Below are 21902 nucleotides of genomic sequence, written 5' to 3'. Positions count from 1 at the left end.
TGTCAGTGACAAGCGGTTTCAAACCCGACAGCAATTGTTGCTGTCCGTAAATACAGGTCCACCTCAACCAGTATATGAGCCAACATTGCGAAGGTAACTGTACGCAACGAACATTTGAAGTCGGGTTCCTAGCAGAAGTCCATTATTCACAGTTAAACATAAACCGGCACGCATTCGATGGAGCAAAGAGTGCAGAAACTGTTCGAGGCTGGCTGCAGGCGAATAATGTGCCCAGAACAGTCATGGTTTTGCCTGTTTTTGAAAGACGCGTGGCGTGGAATGCTCCAACGGGCCGATGATGCGTTTAACCAGCTGTGCCTACAGGCGGCAGTTCGGGCCGGAGGCAGCGCTGTGATGTTTTGAGGGTGCATTTCGTATCATGACTTGGACCTATTCCTGCACGAACCACGATTTTTATTTCAACATTCTCAGTGTCCAAATATTGCCCTATCTTCTACATCTTCATGATGAGTAAGATGTGGACAGTCCCTCCTTCCAAGACAAATGGTTCAAATGGCTCTGAGCACTATGGGACTTAACATCTGAGGTCATCAGTCCCCTAGAACTTAGAACTACTTACACCTAACTAACCTAAGGACATCACACACATCCATGCCCGGCGCAGGATTCGAACCTGCGACCTAGCGGTCGCGCGGTTCCACACTGAAGCGCCTAGAACCGCTCGGCCGCATCGGCCGGCCTTCCAAGACAACAGATGCCGTTCGAAGAGATTTCGGGATTGCAAAAGGTCGTCGTAAACCGGTTGCAATTCCGAAATCTCCTCGAATATTTAATTCGCCGGGAAAATTTTAAGTTTCACAACAGCTGCCGTGTTCACAGCTTGCGTCCATACATTCCTGATTTTATGAACTCTCGGTCATCTAGCGCACTTGTCCTGGCCCATTATATCGCCCGCATAGCAAGTGTGGGGAAATATTTGGAAACAAGGTGAAACGTAGTAACAACTACCCCCCCCCCCATTTGGTGGGATTCAATCAACAATGGACGGTTTTAGCTGCATATGGCAGGTCAAGAAACTTGTGGACACACTTCCTCGCAGAATGGTGGCCTTTATACAGGCTACAGGTGGCGTTACAGAGTACTGGTGTAATGTCTCGTGGGGGTGACCGATTTTTTGTCCAGTGAGCTAGCGAATCAAGTTACTTTTGTCCGGATTGTGGCTGTTTGCACACCACTTATCTGGAGATACAATAAATCATAACAATGTCCGGATAATACAGTAAATCTGATTATGACAGTTACGGAGAGTATTCCGAAAGAGCCGTTCGATCGTAAACATATGCGTTAGAAAAAGCTTTCTTCTCTTTTCTACGTGTTCACCGTACACGTCTACGCACTTCTAGTACGACTGCACTAGCTTCTTCATCCCCTCTGTTCAGTTTTGTCCCTGATAACTGAACCAATTGACACAAGCGGTTTTTCGTCCATCATCACATCCAAATTATTGCTCACTAAACCATTGTTTCCATGTGCAAAATGGCGTAACAGTCGCTGTGTGCAACGTCGGGAGTGTAGGGTAGGTGATTGGATGGTAGACGCGTCCCCTGCGGAAATGGTGAATCTTATCGTCGATAAGAATAGTGGTGGCTGGACTGCGTTGTAGTGGACTATCGCGGATAAAGTTTCCCTTTTCTTCCCAGCAAACAGTAGTCACAATTTCTCGGCTTGAGTTAGAAGATTATTTGAATTTTCCGGTTTGGTGTTGTCAATGGCGCTACTACATTGGCTGTTTTGCGTGTATGGGGAAAAACAAGTCATCTACATCATGTCGATAGCAGTCCAAACACGGTGGTTCGCATGAAATTCACTCAAGCGTTTTCGGTACCCACTTTGCGAAACCTCAGATTTTTCGTGGCAACTATGCAAATAGTGGGACGTCCAAGACCGGGAAATTCATCAACCTGAGAACAAATAGTTCCCCTGAAGGCAATTTTTCGTCCGCTTAGGCCTGCCTTTCCGCTCGTCACCAGGATGGCCACCTCTGAAGTCTATAACGTACTGTCAAGCCTTTTCTTCACTAATCACTGTAGGCTCATCTAATGGGCATAACTCTAGATGAATCTGAGCAGCTGTAGATGCTTTCGCAAATAAAAGTCGAATTACACTACGCATTTTGCACCTGGCAGGAGCAACGCTTTCCAAAGTCATTCACCCACAATGAAAAGACTACCTAATCAAAACAATGAATTTCATGAACTTGTAATCAATGGATGGCATTCCATTCATATGAGTACAGTTGCTAGTGCAACACTTTTATTATTTTAACAACTGAAGCATTAAGGTAACTTGAGGCAACAGCTACCAGTGGACAGAGATAAATCAAGTTGGCAATGTCCACCGCCAGGGATAGGGGACACAACCATGAGTGGTCACAAGGTGTGTGTGTGTGTGTGTGTGTGTGTGTGTGTGTGTGTGTGTGTGTGTGTGTGTGAGAGAGAGAGAGAGAGAGAGTAGGGAGAGGGTAGAAGGGGTGTGGACAGAAGGGCATGGAGATGGGCAATGTGCAAGGGCACTGACAAGCTCCCACTCTGTAAATGGGGCATTATAGAATTCACTGGGCAATGCACAAAGCAGGTGTAAAGGTTAACAGTTGCCGTAGCTCAGCCAGGTGGTGGAAAAAACTGCCACAATTCCACTGGAGCACTGGAGGATGACGTCACCGTGAGACTGGGAAGGCATGAAAACAATCAATGAGGTAGTCTACGCCTCAGCGTCACCTGCTGCCACCGACTTATTTCCTGAACATGCTATATCCATTGTGTCTGAGGGTCTGGCAAGATCTAGGTCCCCAGCGGATACCAGAATCTTCACCTCATCCTCAGATGCAGAGCTTGTAGGCAGCAGTGATGTGGGTGCCATCACAATTCCCTCAGTCTTGGGGTCTTCTTTCTGGATTTCTCTCAATGATCTTTGGGATCCTCTGGCTGGGAGGGCTTCGCTGATTCAGTCTCCAGGACTGAGGATGATCATGAAGCCCTACGACAGTTGCCTTTGGGCACTTCAGCCACTGGTGGGTGTCATCTTTCCCACTAGCAGAAACCTGGGAAGGGAGTGATGCAAAGGACCCCTTCCTAGCGAGAGGAGCCGAAGAAGACTTACACTTCTCCGGCTGAGAAGTGGAACTGGTGTCCCCAATGGTTGGGGGGACAGTGCTCCCGAAGTAGGTGGTGCAGGAGCAACAGGGAGGGAAGTGCCCCCCACCATCATGGGGGCAGGCACAGTCTTCTGGCTCTGAGAGCCGAATGGAACTCGCAGAACTGATGGGCCTACAACTGTTCTCGTAGCGGTGGCATAAGAGGTGGTCATAGCCACAAGGATGTAGGCACTCAAATTTCCTCTTGGCCTCAGTGTAGGTCAGTCGGTCCAGGGCCTTGTATTCCATGATTTTACTTTGTCGCTGTAAAATCCTGCAGCCTGGCAAGCAAGGGAAATGATGCTCTCCACAGCTGATACAGATGGGAGGTGGGGCACATGGAGTATTGGGATGGGATGTATGACCACAATCTCGACATGTGATGCACGAAGTACAACGGGAAGACATATGGCCGAACTTTCAGCACTTAAAGCACTGCATCAGGGGAGGGATACATGGCTTGACATCACAGCAGTAGATCATCACCTTGACCTTCTCAGGTAATGTGTCACCCTCCAAGGCCAAGATAAAGGAAATATATATAAAGGCTACAATATTTGGTGAATTGACAAAATTTAACTGTCTGGCAACAACATTATATCTTGCACAGGTGGCAAGTTTTCAAACTGATAAACAACTTCTCTCTTTTACTGGCACAGGCCCTTGTACACAAAAAATTACTGGTGACAAAATATTTGCCAATTCTGCACAAACAAATAGGAATGTGTGTGTGTGTGTGTGTGTGTGTGTGTGTGTGTAGATTCAGAAATTTTCTAGGCATTCGAAGTCCCAAAAATGTTGGTATTACTATTGAGTTCCTTCAGTGATCACTTCGTACTTTTTCTCCACAATGTGTGTACATGATAAGACGGCCCCTCAGTGCGCAAAGTAAATATGAAGCAGAAGGCAGAGATAACCAAGGAAGTTTTGCATTCAGCTACTTACTAAATTATTTGTTTACAATCATGTCTATCACCCACGTATTTCATCTACAAAGTGAGTGAGTCTGTTACACTACTATTACGAATAAGTTACACAATCAATCTGTCAAAACCAACAAATCACTCTAAGAAAGGCCCTTGCAAATCATCAACCTCGCTCTTTTTTCCTATTTCTCTAATGAATGCCATCCCATTTACGTAACAGCTGCATACAAAATTACTCTTTAGAGATAGAATGCAATGAAACATATTTTATTTTTTTCAGAGCCGTGAAACAGTTGATTATGTGAGGTCATTTGGACTGCAATATGGTTAGCAGATTACAGGTCAACGGAAGCGTCCGATTCCACCTGTCTGCTTTGAGCCACGACATAAGAGTGTTGTGTGAGGTCATTACGGCGCGGAGGGTGTGTGTGTGTGTGTGTGTGTGTGTGTGTGTGTGTGTGTGTGTGTGTGTGTGTGTTTGCCGAGGTACTTCACAGCGCCGAAATTTGTTGGTGGTAAGTAATTGTATGTTTAGTTCTACTTTTCTCGAGTTGTAATGTTTCGTGTATTTATTGTGTATCGAATGTGTTTTCATTTACGTAGGGATGTTTGACTTTTCAATTTTTGAGGAGTTGTGGTTTTGGTTCTGTTTCTCGTACTTGTAGGTGTTGTTTTTTTCATATCAATAGTTATTGTTGACCTACATAGATCAAGGGAGGTGTCCGATTCTTTTAGATTTTGCAATTACATTTTTTGTTCATCATTTTATGTGTTTTGGGATCGTGGTGTGTTTTTTTACTGCTATATTTAGCTTGTCCCGTCCGTAAAACCCCCAATTTCCCGCGGTTGTCCCGTTAGTTTGATTGTATATTTGGAGGGAGATGTTATTGTCTTATTTATACGTATTGTCATGTTTTTTGCTGTGTATATCTTGTGACATGATAGGCGCCATATTGGAGACGCGTATAATAGTAATTTCCGCCATACTGATGACAGGTCAGAGCAGACGGGTGGAATCTGACACTTCCGTAATCCCCAGATTACAGCCCATAGCCCAGAAACAGAATCAAATTTTTTTTTAATATAAATTGCAAAGTTATTGACAGAAATATATCATTTGACAAAATATGCAAGCTGAAAGAATTTTAGTACTTACCTCAGCCCAGAAACAGACAATGAGGGATGCACCAGAAAGAACAAGGGGGTAGTAAGCACTCATTAGGCTACTTGACCACCCCTCTTCAAATGCAGTCTGTAGATACAAAATATTAACTTCTTCAGTTTAAGTACAATTTATTGAAACAGTAAATGTTATTGTCACTAAGCATTATATCACAACACTAATTATGGAACTGTCTTAAGTCTAATGCAGCCTAAGTAGGTATAATTACATTTTACCTTATTATAATTTCAGCTAAGTACCTCTGAGTATAATTTTATATAACTATGTCAGAGACACTGTATTAAGTCCCACAGCATCATCATCAACAGATGTATGGACTGTTTAACAAATGAATTGGTCAGTGGTAGACTAACAGACGACATCGGAATCAGGTAAAAAATCAAAGACAGTATTGCAACGGAGTAGGATTCCACTTACATGTACACTATTCTTTACTTTCCCTACAACTACAAAAGATGAAGCTTATTTTCAAAATTTCATGTGCCCCAACTGACTGTTCCCAAATAATTTCAATTTTAATAAACCTGAACATAACAAAAGAGTCATTGTGTAACCAACTGCATACCTGAAATGATATAACAACTGTCCATGAGCCACTGACATCAGAACAACTAGAGCAGAACCAAACAAATAGAAAAATGGATTGACAATTCTGATGCCTCAAAATCCCGGGTCCCTCTCAATTTGTGTACCTGTACCTCCTGTGTAAAGGTTTTTTCTCTCTTTTTCCCTTTGTCACTTGGTTAGCAGACAATGTTTTGTCTCGTATATCATATTTTCATTTCTGATGTTTGTACTTCAGAGATATATTCATTTTGCAAGGTGGGTGAAGAACAAGGTAGAAGTGAGCTTATTGTGTTGGCTGCAGTTGCACTTTGTGCTGATGCTGGTAACAACTAGCATGGCAAACGATGGGAACTCAATAGGACGAATCTTGAGTCAGTTCACCTTCTGTGTTTAGTAAATAAACTTAGCTGGTATTTTATCCTACTGTAATATATAATGATCGTATGGCATTGTTGGCCGGGAGGCCCCATTCGGGGGAGTTTGGCCGCCGTATTGCAAGTCCTTTTTAGGTGACGCCACATCGGCGACTTGCGAGCCAATGATGATGATGGACACACAACACCCAGTCCCCTGCTGGGATTCAAACCCAGGCCCCCTATGTGGTACACGGTAATGCTACCGCAGCACTATGGAGGTGGCCTTATCCTACTGTATATACCACCAAAAGGAATCTTTAGATTCAGTGATTCTCATCGGTTATCATACACTGTTACCCGATTGCCTGTGACTAATGTCAGCAAAGTACTACCATTTGTGTGCAACACAAGGGCAGCAGACACTGTAGGTGCACTTTAGTCAAAGACAAATGTCACTGTTCACCTCTTAACATTCAGTTACTGTTGTACCAAAGACACATGTTTGTATTATGTTCTCCAGAAAGAAATAATGACACAGCTCATTATTTTTCATCACAAATACAAAACAATGGCCGACAACCTGACTACAAGCCATCAGGCATCCTACAGACTGGTATTTTAGTTTAATATGTAGTTTCAATAGTACACTTTCAATAGTTTTGTTGACACAAAGAATCGCAATACCTCCTTGGGTATCGCAATATCCAAATGCATAAAGCTGAATTTTTCTAATTTGCCTATTGCGAATACAATGACCCATTTCTCATACTGCACAACAATTTATTTATTTATTACAAAGGTTATCATTATACTTTCCTCTTGTGGTAGTGCTTACAGTATTACAGAATGTTTAAATGTTGTTTCTAATATTAAAATATACTGAAGTTTAACAAATCCGAAGTCTTGTCAAAACAGTCCAGGCACTGTCTGATTTAATCGCTACTAGTGATGGAGCATCCAGGCAAAATTCATCTGTGATGATAAAGCAGCAAAATTATTACAATAAGTTAGTGTATATATCTGTTAACCTTCAAAATATTACAAGTACTTACTGGAGAAGTGAAGTATGCACCCCTAATGACAGCAGCCAAGAAGACTACAAAGTATAACAGCTTCTGTGTAGTTATTCGGCAGGCACGAAGAAAGGATGGGGCCTTCATGCGCTGCCATTCTGCTACAATGCACATTACTAGCTGCACAAGGCACACAAATGCAAGCAGGAAGAAAACAGTCGCAAATGCAACGAAGTAACTGAGGTTTGGTACATGGCAGTCTTTCCCATCAAACTGAATCTGAAACAATGTTTTACTATTAAGTAATAAGCAAAAATCTGAATAATAAATTTAAATCTCTTCTATTTTAATTGATTAACCTATAAAATAAAGCATAAATTTGCAAGTAATACTTCTGAAACTTATGTACACATACAAATATTAAATGATGAAATTTCATTAATGAATTATTACATAAAGTTATTAGAAATTCTACAGATTTTCCAGGTAGGGAGGTTCCCTGACATTTTTGAAAACAATAATCCTGCTTGCTGAATAAACAAGTAGTCTTACTGCAACAAAAATAAATAAACTGGATCTTTGAAAAACAGTCATATTTCTTCCAGAGATTCAGTGGAAGAGTATGAACAATACAATTTTAAGTAGAAAATTTATACCTAAGAACTGAAACACAGTCAAACCCTTGACAGAATGAGATACTGCAGGGAAGGTTGATAAAGAAATTTGTAAAAAGTGTGCAGAAGATTCGATGTGGACAGTTATTAGAAAGGTCTGTCAGTGAGAATTCATATGTGTAGGTGATAGGTTGATGTAAAAAGAACAAGCAAAGATTAAGAATGTAAATTACAAAACAATTTATAGTCACCAAAAACAAGTAATATAGGAAATATGGAAGCGTCCGATCCCACCCGTCTGCTTTGACCCATGAAATCACAAATATATGGGTGGGATCGGACGCTTCGGTCAACCCGTAATATATCTGGGAAGCGAAATCTGTAGATCTATGGAATAATGAATGAGAAGACAGGAATTGGAATGCCTAACAGAAGAAAAAATTGATATCAGTAAGACTTAATTATGTCACCTATCACATTACTGATATAATGTTTCTCCCTTTCTTCATTAATCCTTATCTTGTTAGCCAGACAATATCGAAGCATTTCAGTAGCCCTCTTTAATATTTATGTAGGAACTGTTGTTATAAACTGTGTTCAACTACCCTTCGACAACACAGAAGTAGTGTACACCAATTTCAAATTTGCATTCAGGAAACTATCAATAACAACTGGGAACTTGCCTGTAGTATAGATATTTATAATGACATCTCTTGATATTTTATGACTATGTAACTCTACAATAAAATCACTGTTGAACATAAAAGAAAAGAGCACTCACCTCACAAAGACATGTTCCATTGTGGCATTCCCCATGTCCAGAACAGTTTTCCGCACAACTGTCATTCCACCCCATTATTCCAAACTTCACAAGCAAGGAAAGAGGACTCTGCGAGGACAGCATTAACATCTCTTCCATATTGCTATCCACTTCAGGAAATTAGTACTCCTACAAAAGATTAATGCATACACATTCACAACAAAGTAAATAATCAGTCTCAAATGTGTAATTTTGAGAATATCATTTTTATGTATATCATGCTTTATTTTGAAACATCAGCTGACATAATACAGTTAGAAATAATTTACTGAATTTACTGTTAGCATCAACTCACTTGGTTTCAGCAAATTTTGGTTAAAAAGCTACAGGGAAACAATTAACTCACACCCGTACAAAAATGTTTGTCACATGCAACCATGCAAGCCAGTAAGTAATACTGATAAAGCTGTTAATAACAACACCCTGCACCAAGAAGGAACAAAACAATTAACAACATTTTTAACATCTCATGTACGTGTGCATGTGTGTGCGCAGCAGGCGAGGGGGCGGGGGGGGGGGGGGGGGGGGCGCACTTGCTCCAAACATCGAAATGTTCAAATACAGTGAATCTTCACAACAAAATATGCTACACAAGTGACAGCGAAACATTACGAACCAACACGTTGTAAACAGAATTCCGAATCGGTGTAAATCAGACGACAGATTCATCTAACGAAATAGTACAAGGAATAAAGCATTGCAATCCTTAATTCAGGAAACTTGCAAGGCATGGAAATCAATGTAAAAATGTACAAAATTCGTATGTAAACAGGAACATCACAAAAACAATAATGTTTTGTCACTTAGAAACAGTTTTAATGCATATCACGTTCGGGATTTCAAAATCGAAATCTCGTTTCACAGTGAACATTTTAACACATAAATCGGATACTCTTGACAGCGCATATCTGCCTTAGAAACTTACATCAGAATAAGTAGCTACATGCATACACTTGGATATCACTGTCTGACACTGACGAGTTGCATAGATGTGAGCAAAATATAAATTTTCTTACTTGTCACTAGTTGTTACTGGTACATAAACAATAAACCCACCTTGCAAACAGTTTAAACAAAGGATTGCTCGAAGGTCAGTTAATATTCAAGCATTCATGCGCCACTAGTTTCAAGGAACTGACAATCTGTTTATTACCACACAGACGTATTCGTATCATATTGTCGAGCGAAAGATGCATCACGTTTGACAGTCGTCACTTCGTGTTGCATACTTCACTATGCACATCCACACATCACAGTTAACGTCCAACGACCGACTGTGTTGCAACCACAACACGACGTTACTACTATCGACAACTGTTCAGTCGAGCTATCGCAGCAGGCAGTGTCGTAGACGATAGAATCGATACGTGTGACGAAGGATAATACGCACGCTCATTATTCGAATATCTACTTTTATGTCCACACTCTGTAAACCACTGTGAAGCGAATGGCAGAAGACAGAGGGTGCTACCCATGTACACGCTTTTAGAGCTTTTTTCCGTTCCATTCATGTATGGGCCCTGGAAGAATAACTGCTATGAATAATCTAAACTTGCCTTGGTGATCATTGCGGAACGATACGTTAGTTCATCACCTAGGATTGCTTCTTGAAACTTTCTAAATAGATTTCTATGGGATAACTCGCTTCTATCTTCAAGCATTTGCCAGTTCGGCTTTTTCAGCATCTCGGAGATGCTCTCCCTTAGGTAAAACAAACAAATCTTGGATCATCCGTGCTTTCCTTCTTTCTCCTGTTACTCCTATTTGGTACGGGTCCCACACACTTGAGCAATATTCTAGGACGGGTCACACAAGGAGAAGTTCTTTCATTTTACGGTACTTTGAACTACAATCTGCGCACACTCAACCCAACCTGAGTGGTCTATATAATAAGCAATGAAATAAAATTATTTTGGACACGATAAAGATTTTATGTCTTTTACGGTGTCGTCGAGTTACAAAACACACAGCAGGACACTTCGTTCATGCTCCATCTGAATCCTCGAACTCCTTGCATGCCCTTTCACTAGCACCAACCACGCAATTGTTTCAACATTCGTTTCCAGTTTTACTACTCTTTAGTATTTATTTCACTACTCCCCCAACTTTAAACAACGGTACACATTATCATATACCAGTGAAGTTTTAATAATTTCTCCCTACCCTACCACGTAATCTACCCAGAGATGTTTCCACTTTCACAGATTTTAGACTCCATGTCAGGTCTCTCCTCTTCGTTACTCCCATCCCCTTCCAGTACCTTGTTTCGGGGTTTCGTTCCCACCCATCTACCACTTCAATTCCTTTGCTTTTCCATTACTGTTGCCAGATGCAAGAAATTAAATCAAAAGTAATAAGAAAAAAGCCGAAGATTGCGGGGAAAAATCTGTATTTTATAACTGTGATATAAAAATTCTTCAGTAATACTATAACATACATTATTAGGAGAGATATAAAATTTGGGAAATTACTGTATTGTATTGTTTTGTATGGTAACCGGGGGCCTAGAAACGACGGAGAGGCTCCGTTCGCCCCCCCCCCCCTCTCCGCCCAACCAAGGAACGTCTCACACTAGACAAGTGTAACCCCTATTTTTGCTTGGTAGAGTAATGGTGGTGTACGCGTACCTGGAGAGCTTGTTTGCGCAGCAATCGCCGACATGCTGTAGTTGAAGCGGAATAATGGGAAACAGCCCGCATTCGCCGAGGCAGATGGCAAAAAGCCTAAAAACCATCCACAGACTGGCCGGTTCACCGGACCTCGACACAGGTCCGCCGGGCGGATTCGTGCCGGGGACCAGGCGCTCCTTCCCAATCCGGAAAGCCGCGAAATTACTGTACTAAATTTACCCAATATCTCGTAACAGTTCGTTCACTAGAAGCCAGTAGACAAGCGCTATTATACACCGTATTGTTTGCGACGATTTCACACCATTACACAACAATTTTTATCTATATTCCCACTTTGATTTTTCTGCACAATGTTGAGCTTATTATTTTATCATCCTCTTCTTGTAGCATTTTAGTACATTTCATTGTTCATTAGTTTGATATATTCAGCGTTTACATTGAAGTCGTAACGGGCACTCATTTTTTTTTAACCTCTTGGAACGCAGCAGCCCTGGAATTGTTCCACTGTTCAGGCGATCCTTGTCTTGGTTTTCATTATATTCACTGTAGAAAACACTCTTTTAGCGCTAGCCGATGAATGAGGCAAGCACAAAAGTGAGATCATTGATTTAGATAATTTTGGAAACATTGGTCCTCTGTCCCATTTCTTTACATATCGAACCGCAACCCAGAACTCTGTCGAAACTGTGGTGACAATGTTAATATCACTATTTCGCAGCTCTCTCCATTCTGTGTCTAGCTCTTGTAATTCGTCGTCTCCAATTAAAATCGGAAACTGTGAGGCAAGTCCAATGACGAGATAGATTTGTTCTTTACGTTTTTAGCGTCAAGAGCCTCAAATACTTCAACAGATGGTCATCGAAATGAAATCTCTTGCTTATTCGTTGTACATCTTCGATGCCGAAGTCTAAGCATCGAAGCCTGAAACATTTTAGTTCCTGGAGGCTTAGGTTTTGCCTACTGTGAGGGGAATTTTAGCAACAAAATTAATATCATCTAATAGTTTAAAATAACCGGTATTTTTATACTGCACGTTCTCCACCGTTGACTTAGAAAGATAGTTATATTTTATGAAGCAGTATCAAATTGTTCTCAGTGTACTAACTACACTCCTGAAAAATTGAAATAAGAACACCGTGAATTCATTGTCCCAGGAAGGGGAAACTTTATTGACACATTCCTGGGGTCAGATACATCACATGATCACACTCACAGAACCACAGGCACATAGACACAGGCAACAGAGCATGCACAATGTCGGCACTAGTACAGTGTATATCCACCTTTCGCAGCAATGCAGGCTGCTATTCTCCCATGGAGACGATCGTAGAGATGCTGGATGTAGTCCTGTGGAACGGCTTGCCATGCCATTTCCACCTGGCGCCTCAGTTGGACCAGCGTTCGTGCTGGACGTGCAGACCGCGTGAGACGACGCTTCATCCAGTCCCAAACATGCTCAATGGGGGACAGATCCGGAGATCTTGCTGGCCAGGGTAGTTGACTTACACCTTCTAGAGCACGTTGGGTGGCACGGGATACATGCGGACGTGCATTGTCCTGTTGGAACAGCAAGTTCCCTTGCCGGTCTAGGAATGGTAGAACGATGGGTTCGATGACGGTTTGGATGTACCGTGCACTATTCAGTGTCCCCTCGACGATCACCAGTGGTGTACGGCCAGTGTAGGAGATCGCTCCCCACACCATGATGCCGGGTGTTGGCCCTGTGTGCCTCGGTCGTATGCAGTCCTGATTGTGGCGCTCACCTGCACGGCGCCAAACACGCATACGACCATCATTGGCACCAAGGCAGAAGCGACTCTCATCGCTGAAGACGACACGTCTCCATTCGTCCCTCCATTCACGCCTGTCGCGACACCACTGGAGGCGGGCTGCACGATGTTGGGGCGTGAGCGGAAGACGGCCTAACGGTGTGCGGGACCGTAGCCCAGCTTCATGGAGACGGTTGCGAATGGTCCTCGCCGATACCCCAGGAGCAACAGTGTCCCTAATTTGCTGGGAAGTGGCGGTGCGGTCCCCTACGGCACTGCGTAGGATCCTACGGTCTTGGCGTGCATCCGTGCGTCGCTGCGGTCCGGTCCCAGGTCGACGGGCACGTGCACCTTCCGCCGACCACTGGCGACAACATCGATGTACTGTGGAGACCTCACGCCCCACGTGTTGAGCAATTCGGCGGTACGTCCACCCGGCCTCCCGCATGCCCACTATACGCCCTCGCTCAAAGTCCGTCAACTGCACATACGGTTCACGTCCATGCTGTCGCGGCATGCTACCAGTGTTAAAGACTGCGATGGAGCTCCGTATGCCACGGCAAACTGGCTGACACTGACGGCGGCGGTGCACAAATGCTGCGCAGCTAGCGCCTTTCGACGGCCAACACCGCGGTTCCTGGTGTGTCCGCTGTGCCGTGCGTGTGATCATTGCTTGTACAGCCCTCTCGCAGTGTCCGGAGCAAGTATGGTGGGTCTGACACACCGGTGTCAATGTGTTCTTTTTTCCATTTCCAGGAGTGTATATAGTGGTAAATAGCACGAATTTGTGAATCTTCACTCTGTATTTTCAAATTCAGATCGTTGAATAAGGATAGTATGAAGCCCAGAGATTAAAGAAACAGTTTCGTAGTAGGGCTGTTCACTATCTGTTACACAATGTCACAGGCAAGAGGTCGCTCGCTCAAGGTGTGTGTGTGTGTGTGTGTGTGTGTGTGTGTGTGTGTGTTTGAGGTTTACGGGCGCTAAACAGCGGGGTCATCAGCGCCCAAACGCATAAAAACAGGAACACATGCAGTGAAGGGACTAAGACGGACAGCGAACAAGGAGAATGGCTAAAAGACACAGACCTGACGCAGTTTCAAATCCTCACATATAGAGGCAAAACAAGAGGAGAAGGAACACACTAAAAAGGAAGGGAAACAAGGAAGAGAGAACAGAAACCGAAGGGAAACAAGAAGGTAATCGTGACTGGCCGACCTCTTACCTAAAACCTGGGTGAGCCAGTCACCCAGCAGCACATTAAAACCCTCTCCCTAAAATCCGAGGCAACAAATTGGACAGGACACAAAACCGTAAGACCTTAACTACAGTCGTTGCGTCATCTTGTAAAATAGAGGGCAAATCCGGTGGCAAAGAAACCACCGCCCTCTGGTCAGAGAATAAAAGACAGTCAAGTAAAATGTGGCGGACAGTAATCTGGACGCCACAAACACTGCAGATTGGGGGGTCCTCCCGCCGGAGTAAAAAACCATGCGTTAAGGGACTGTGCCCGATGCGGAGGCGAGTGAGAAGAACCTCATCCCGCCTGCATGACTGGTAGGACGTACGCCATGGCCGCGTGGTGGCCTTGACCAGACGCAGCTTATTTTCACCGACTGCCAGCCACTCCTCTTCCCACTGACGCAGAACGCGAAGACGCAGGAGGGAGGTAACAGCATGGAGGGGGACGGCACATGCAACAACGTGAGGGAGGGAACACGCATCTTTGGCAGCCACATCCGCCAGTTCGTTTCCCCTAATACCCACGTGCCCCGGCACCCAGCAGAAGGAAACCTCCTTCCCCTGCCGTTGCAGGTGGAGTAGGGCATCATGGATGTTCTGGACGACCGTATCCGCTGGGTACAAGTGTTGCATGGTCTGAAGGGCACTCAGGGAGTCAGAACAGATGAGGAACTTAAGACTGGGAACACATCTCATCTGCTCCAATGCCCGCAAGATCGCAAACAATTCGGCATCAAAGATGGTAAACGCCGCAGGAAGCCGTAACTTGACGACTCGATCAGGGAAAACAACAGCACAACCAACAGAGTCCCCCTGTTTAGAGCCATCCGTAAATACTGGTACATGGTCGGGATGCTGGTTTAAAATATCATAAAATAAGGAGGTAAAAACAAACGCAGGAGTGCAGCTCCTCCGGTACTCCGACAAGTCTAAAAGGACGCTGGGCCTCTGGAGCAACCAGGGAGGCGGGCGAGTAAAACCTTGTCGTTGGGGGGCCACACGCTCGACACCAAGGGACTCAAGCAAATGCTTGGCACGAATCCCAAATGGTCTCGTTGCCCTGGGACGACTGGAAAAGATACGTTCCATAGGCGGTCGGGCAACGGTAGGGTACGCAGGGGAGGTAGGACAGGCAAGGAATTGACACACCCGTCGCACCATGAGGAGTTTCCGCCGGATGGCGAGCGGCGGTTCCCCTGCCTCAGCACACAGGCTGGGGATGGGACTGGTACGGAAGGCACCAGTGGCCAGCCTGATACCCTCATGGTGTACTGCGTCAAGGATCTTCAGATACGAAGGCCTTGCGGACCCATACACGGTGCAACCATAGTCAAGACGCGATCGGACGAAAGCCCTATAAAACTGCAGCAGACGCGCCCGATCTGCTCCCCAGGACCGATGGCTCAGGCACTTCAAAATATTCAGTGCCTTCAGGGCCCGCACCTTGAGGTCTTTAAAATGAGGCAACCACGACAACTTGGAATTAAAAGTGAGGCCCAGGAACCGCACAGTGTCGCTAAAAGGAAGAATGGTGTCCTTCAGACGCAATTCAGGGGAGGTAAAAAGACGTCGAGAACGATTAAAATGAACACACACACATTTGTCTGCAGAAAAGGTAAAACCCGTCTTCGCAGTCCATGCCTCTAATCGCTGTATCGTAAGCTGCAACTGCCGACGCTCGCTCAAGACTGCATCGGTAAAAAACAGCTTTAAGGTCCCATATTGCTCCAGATTTAAAGAAAACCAGCTTGTTTCACACGGATTAGTATCTTGTTAGGCTTTACGTTTACGAAATCCTGAAATTCCCTCAGCTCAGCTACAGGCTTAGGATTTGACTGAAAATAGCTGTGAACCTTTTCAGTTTAGTAAGTCACGGCTCCAAAATACTAACGCGAATTCTTTGCAGACGAATGGAAAACTAGTAGAATCCGACCTCGGGGAAAATCAGTTTGGATTCCGCAGAAATATTGGAACACGCGAGGCAATACTGACCCTACGACTTATCTTCGAAGCTAGATTAAGAAAAGGCAAACCTACGTTTCTAGCACCTGTAGACTTAGAAAAAGCTTTTGACAATGTTGACTGGAATACTCTCTTTAAAATTCTTAAGGTGGCGGTGGTAAAATACAGGGAGCGAAAGGCTATTTACAATCTGTACAGAAATCAGATGGCAGTTATAAGAGTCGAGGGGTATGAAAGGGAAGCAGTGGTTGGGAAGGGAGTGAGACAGGGTTGTAGCCTCTCCCCGATGTTATTCAATCTGTATATTGAGCAAGCAGTAAAGAAAACAGAAGAAAAATTCGGAGTAGGAATTAAAATCCATGGAGAAGAAATAAAAACTTTGAGGTTCGCCGATGACATTGTAATTCTGTCAGAGACAGCAAAGGACTTGGAAGAGCAGTTGAACGGAATGGATAGTGTCTTGGAAGGAGGATATAAGATGAACATCAACAAAAGCAAAACGAGGATAATGGAATGTAGTCGAATTAAGTCGGGTGATGCTGAGGGAATTAGATTAGGAAATGAGACACTTAAAGTTGTAAAGGAGTTTTGCTATTTGGGAAGCAAAATAACTGATGATAGTCGAAGTAGAGAGGATATAAAATGTAGACTGGCAATGGCAAGGAAAGCGTTTCTGAAGAAGAGAAATTTGTTAACATCGAGTATAGATTTCAGTGTCATTACTAATGAGGATGTATTGAATAGAATTGGAGAGCAGAGAAATTTGTGCCACAACTTGACTAGAAGAAGGGATCGGTTGGTAGAACATATTCTGAGGCATCAAGGGATCACAAATTTAGTATTGGAGGGCAGCGTGGAGGGTAAAAATCGTAGAGGGAGATCAAGAGATGAATACACTAAACAGATTCAGAAGGATGTAGGTTGCAGTATGTACTGGGAGATGAAGAAGCTTGCACAGGATAGAGTAACATGGAGAGCTGCATCAAACCAGTCTCTGGACTGAAGACCACAACAAACAAAACAACGAATAATAAAGATATAGAATGTTTAAAACATATTTTTATTTAAAAAGGCCTTAAAAGTGTTCGCATAAGGAATTCGGAGGTGTTACTTTTCAACAGGTCCTCGTATATGAGCAAAGAGCAAAGGCAAACGAAAGACCACAAGACAGGGAAAAGATGAGCCTTAGCAGTGTAATAAAAAGCATTGATCACGACGTCACCAACGAAGACTTCCTACAGGAAGACAGATGTACTAACTAAAAACTAATGTGTATTCAACGCATGGTGAATTGTAGACAGAAGATTTCGAAAATCCGCACTGAAACTCGTCATAACATTCTGCGAAGATACCCTCGTCTCATTACTCTCAAGGAAACCTATATGTACAACAAAAACTGTAACACTGAAACAACAAAACTATCCCTGTCGCAGGAAAATCAGTGCAACAAATGCCTCAGGTTTGCGCACGTGAAGTCTACGGAGAACGAAAGAACCAACAACCAAATGCTCTAAATACCCACTGAGGCAGTGCAGGGTCGACGAGAGGCCCCTACGTTGTGCAAACTGCGATGGCAGCCACTAGGAAATCGCTCAGAAAGGCCCAAACAAAAAACAATCAGAACCCTTCACAGCCCTGCTTCGATTTCAAAAGGACACACTCAGAAAATGGTGGAAGACCAGACAACTGTGTACGACTGACAACAGTCCTATGGACACTCTTTCAGTACAAAATACGCGACTGACGACGCGGCAAATAAACTCTTGGGAATAGGAGTCCATGGAGCGGTAACAGAATCACTGTCACGCCACCCCAACACAGAAGACACTAATGCGAAAGGTCCACTAAAACAGCAGAAAGAGACTCCAAGATGACTAATGAAGACAAACACCTCTCATATTTCTGTTTTTTAATCCAAGCGAAATTAAGAAATAGAAAACCACACTACCATATACTGCACCGACACAAAATAGACGTGTTTAGGGTAGTTGAAAAGTTGACGAACGCACAAGACGATCGTGAGAGCTGCAAGAATAAGTGCCACATCAAACACGGAAACGATGGTGGAGATAGGATTGCAATATAGACGGTGATACTGTAATGATGTTACAAACTTTCAGGGATGATGGAGATGGTAAATGTAGCAAAATGAAATGAAATGTCGTGTGACGAGGGCCTCCCGTCGGGTAGACCGCTCGCCTGGTGCAAGTCTTTCGATCTGACGCCACTTCGGCGACTTGCGTGTCGATGGGGATGAAATGATGATGATTAGGACAACACAACACCCAGTCCCTAAGCGGAGAAAATTTCCGACCCAGCCGGGAATCGAGCCCGGGCCCTTTGGATTGACAGTCTGTCGCGCTGACCACATTTTTTTTTTTTTTTTTTAATCTCGTTTTGTTCGTTGCATCTGCTCGGGGCGGACGTCATAAGACATCCGTTTAAGTTCGTTGTTGATCGATTAACTCAGTTTTTTTATTACAGAGGGCAGCTAACCCTTTGACCGAACACGCTGAGCTACCGTGCCGGCTGCCACTCAGCTACCGGGGGCGGACGGTAATTGTAGCAATTTGAGATAAGTGACACTGGCCCGAAAACGACCGAATCGAAATTTATAAGCGTAAGTCGTTCTGATACCTCTGACTCAGGGGGTCTGAACATCATCTTTTGCAAGCTCCTTGCTTTCCACATTTTGGGAGGAGATAGTAGGAACCAAAAAAAGAGAAAAGTAAAGTAAACATGAGCTCTGAAATATGTACCTTAAAAGCTATAAGCACTTGTTCAATAAAATAGATGTGTTTCACAGTAACAAAAATGAAAAAATGCTAACAACTCTTACGGTGCGCATTTTAGAGGCCATGTTTATTGTACATTTTTTCCTTTTGTTTGTCCATATTACCTCCTCCCAAAATATGGAATGCTTGTACACGCCTCCTGGGAACCATGTAACTGACGACGTCACCTAACAACAACGTACAACAAGTTTGTACTAATGACTGACTGCAATGGACGAGACAACCAGATGGGCAACATCGCAAATAACATCGGATAGCTCCTGTTTGACCTGCTCACTACTGAAACGATAAACCGCGTACCAATGACAGGGCCAACATTCATTATCTACCGTGGACATGCACTTCCTGATCACATAATTTGCAGCACTAATCCCGACAAATCAATGACAGAACCGTAAAATGTGGTTATTTTAGTATGTAGGGGTAAAATTGTTACAACTCCGTATTTATACGTTTAGCATTTGATAATTTGTGGTTGTTCAAAAATTTGACAAGAGATGTCAGTTTCATCGTGAGGTTAAGTTTCTTTGGATTGTTTATACTGGTCAATAATCAATTCTTTCCATTCTGAACTTTTAAAACAGGAGATTACGTACAACAGTTTTACGAGAGTTGTTAAGTTCTAAAAATCTACTGATGCCAACACGCAGTGATTGCGCCCGATCAGAGATAAGCGTGAATTTTTGTACCAATATATACCTGTTAAATTTGCGATAACATATCTTTTTCTTTCTTCATTCGTTGTTGTAGTAATTTGCTAAAATGTAAATATGAAGTGTGATGGGGTGAGTTTAGTATACCTGTTTAGTCTAAAAATTTGGAGGGTAACTCTGGTACACATATTTTTTCAATCCAAGATACCTCCTTTTTGTTTTAGAAACAACGTCACGGCAGTATGTTCGTAAATTGGAATCGAGGGTTTATCGAAACTAAATAACAGAGACCCTGCAAGAAGCCTTATATCAAATCAGGAGAGAGAAAATCAGTTTCCGTGAGGATTTTAAAAGATAGGTAGGACTATACCTACTGCCTAATAAATCCTGTATTGTAATGTAATATCCGTTTGTCGACTTCTCGTACTTTAAGGCAAAAACAGAGCTAGGCAATTAAATGTTCTCTCTTTATTGGCTTACAGATATAAAATTTCTTTGGGCACTTCAATTCTTGAAATGAAAAAGAGCAGGAACCCAAAGGCAATAAAAGTAATGGAAGAACGAGTTTCGCCTCAGGAGGGAAAGAAATGTTGGTGGCACATGTTGTGGCTCTTTCAGCTATGGGATTTCCTATCACTTTGGTAAATCTGAAAAGCATTGCGGTTTCATACTTAATTCGTGTGAGGAAAAAAATACACAAATTCAAAAATGGAGTGTATACAGGGAATGATTGGGCTTATTCCTTTTCGAAGCAACACAGAGAGAAGCTTCGTTCCAGGATGGTAAGAAACATAACAATACATCCACATGCCCCAAACAGCATCCTAAAGAAATTAAGCAGTAGTCTGTTTCAAGCTGAAAGGGACAAATTCAGGGAACATCTGAAACAAACAAGGAAGGACACAGTAGGAGTGCCTAAAAAGAAGGCAAAAAAGCAAATGTTTTTCCAGCAAAGGGCCTACCCTCGACAATTTTCCTCGAGAGGTCCTCACTGCCACTGTTAGACCATCGAAAGAGAATAAGAAGAACCGACGGGAAGGAAGGGAAAACGAACTAGGGATGACAGCGGCTCTGAAAGTTGCGTCTTTTCTGTGAGTTATGAAGAAAGTGGAGATGATTTGCTTTGAGTGACAGTCAAAAACGGCGACGAAAATGAGTCAGGTCAGAATGCTCCTGCTGCCAACGCCTTTTCTGATGCCATCGCAGATCTCGCCACAGAAACTAAAGATTACATTCTTGTTGACTATGAGGGATCACACTATCCAGGGCATGGCATATCAATTTTTGGATTTTCAAAAGATTTAACTAAGGTATACGAATTTCCAAAGATTGCACAATAATTTTATCTTCATTTGCCACCAAGGTTTCATATATGATTAAATGTGGCAAATTCTGGAAGTGGGGCGTTCCAGATGACGAAATTTGGTATAAACTGACACAGATAATTATTAAATTTGCTCCACCTAAACAAATTACTAGGAGGGATTTTTTTGTTGATATGAAGAAGTAAAAATGTTCTCAGATTGTAAGGTAATGCCTACTTACCTACGCAACATTTCTATTTTTATTTCTTGTTTGGTTGCCAGTCTTCGTGCAAAGTGACTTTTTAATAGCAATGGATCTAATGTAGCCTTTGATCAAAGCCTGACGCCGTTAAAGAAAATATGAAGAGACAGGGTTAAATTTATTCTAACTTTTTTCAGCATTTTTATTCTTACTCTACGACAAAAGTTTGCTATGTATTTTGGTGTTTCTATCATTTTTTGGTGATCTTTCATAGAGGCAACAGCAAAGTTGAAAATCACAACAAAGTTGAAAATATGTCTTTTGTCAGACACTGGTCAATTGCTACTTCTTGATAATCTGAGGAAACGTTTATGACGTGGTGATAGTAGTGAAAAAGTGTCTGCTATGCTATTTTGATGAATTGACCCCACTTAATGGGATAACAATGGCACATTTTTTTTTTTTTTTTTTTGTAACCATTCGAATGCACATAGAATCCTAAACAACAGCTGAATTTGGTCGTAAGGGTTGAAGATTTCACAGGGAACATATAATTGTACTGCGAAAAAAACATAACTTGCTGTAGGTTCAAATATTTCTAAACTGTACGAAAGTAACCCCACATTACGCTAGTGTATACTGCAGGAGAAAGCTCACCAGAGATCACAGCGTGGCCCACGCGAAGTAGCACATTATCATTTGGTTGTTATGA

General features: G+C 42.9%; 1 protein-coding gene across 5 annotated transcripts in view; it reads right to left on the bottom strand.

The window, feature by feature from the left end:
• LOC126194815 (uncharacterized) overlaps nt 1–21902 on the bottom strand; it is a 363667-nt gene that overhangs the window by 215231 nt on the left and 126534 nt on the right. For 2 of the 5 annotated variants that reach the window (XM_049933138.1, XM_049933143.1), the window contains exons 1-4: nt 9690–9930; nt 8595–8762; nt 7239–7478; nt 5237–5332 (exon numbers count right to left, since the gene is read on the bottom strand). In XM_049933138.1, the coding sequence (XP_049789095.1) occupies nt 5237–5332; nt 7239–7478; nt 8595–8732 (474 nt within the window). In that variant the 5' untranslated portion in view covers nt 8733–8762; nt 9690–9930. Of the gene's footprint in view, nt 1–5236; nt 5333–7238; nt 7479–8594; nt 8763–9689; nt 9931–21902 lie in introns of those variants that run through there. The other 3 variants (XM_049933141.1, XM_049933142.1, XM_049933140.1) reach the window with 2 other exon arrangements.

This window comes from Schistocerca nitens, chromosome 7 (genome assembly GCF_023898315.1).
Source record: "Schistocerca nitens isolate TAMUIC-IGC-003100 chromosome 7, iqSchNite1.1, whole genome shotgun sequence".
Classification (NCBI taxonomy): Eukaryota; Metazoa; Arthropoda; class Insecta; order Orthoptera; family Acrididae; genus Schistocerca; species Schistocerca nitens.
The sequence above is the reverse complement of the archived record's forward strand: the minus strand, read 5'-3'. Positions and strand labels throughout refer to the sequence as shown.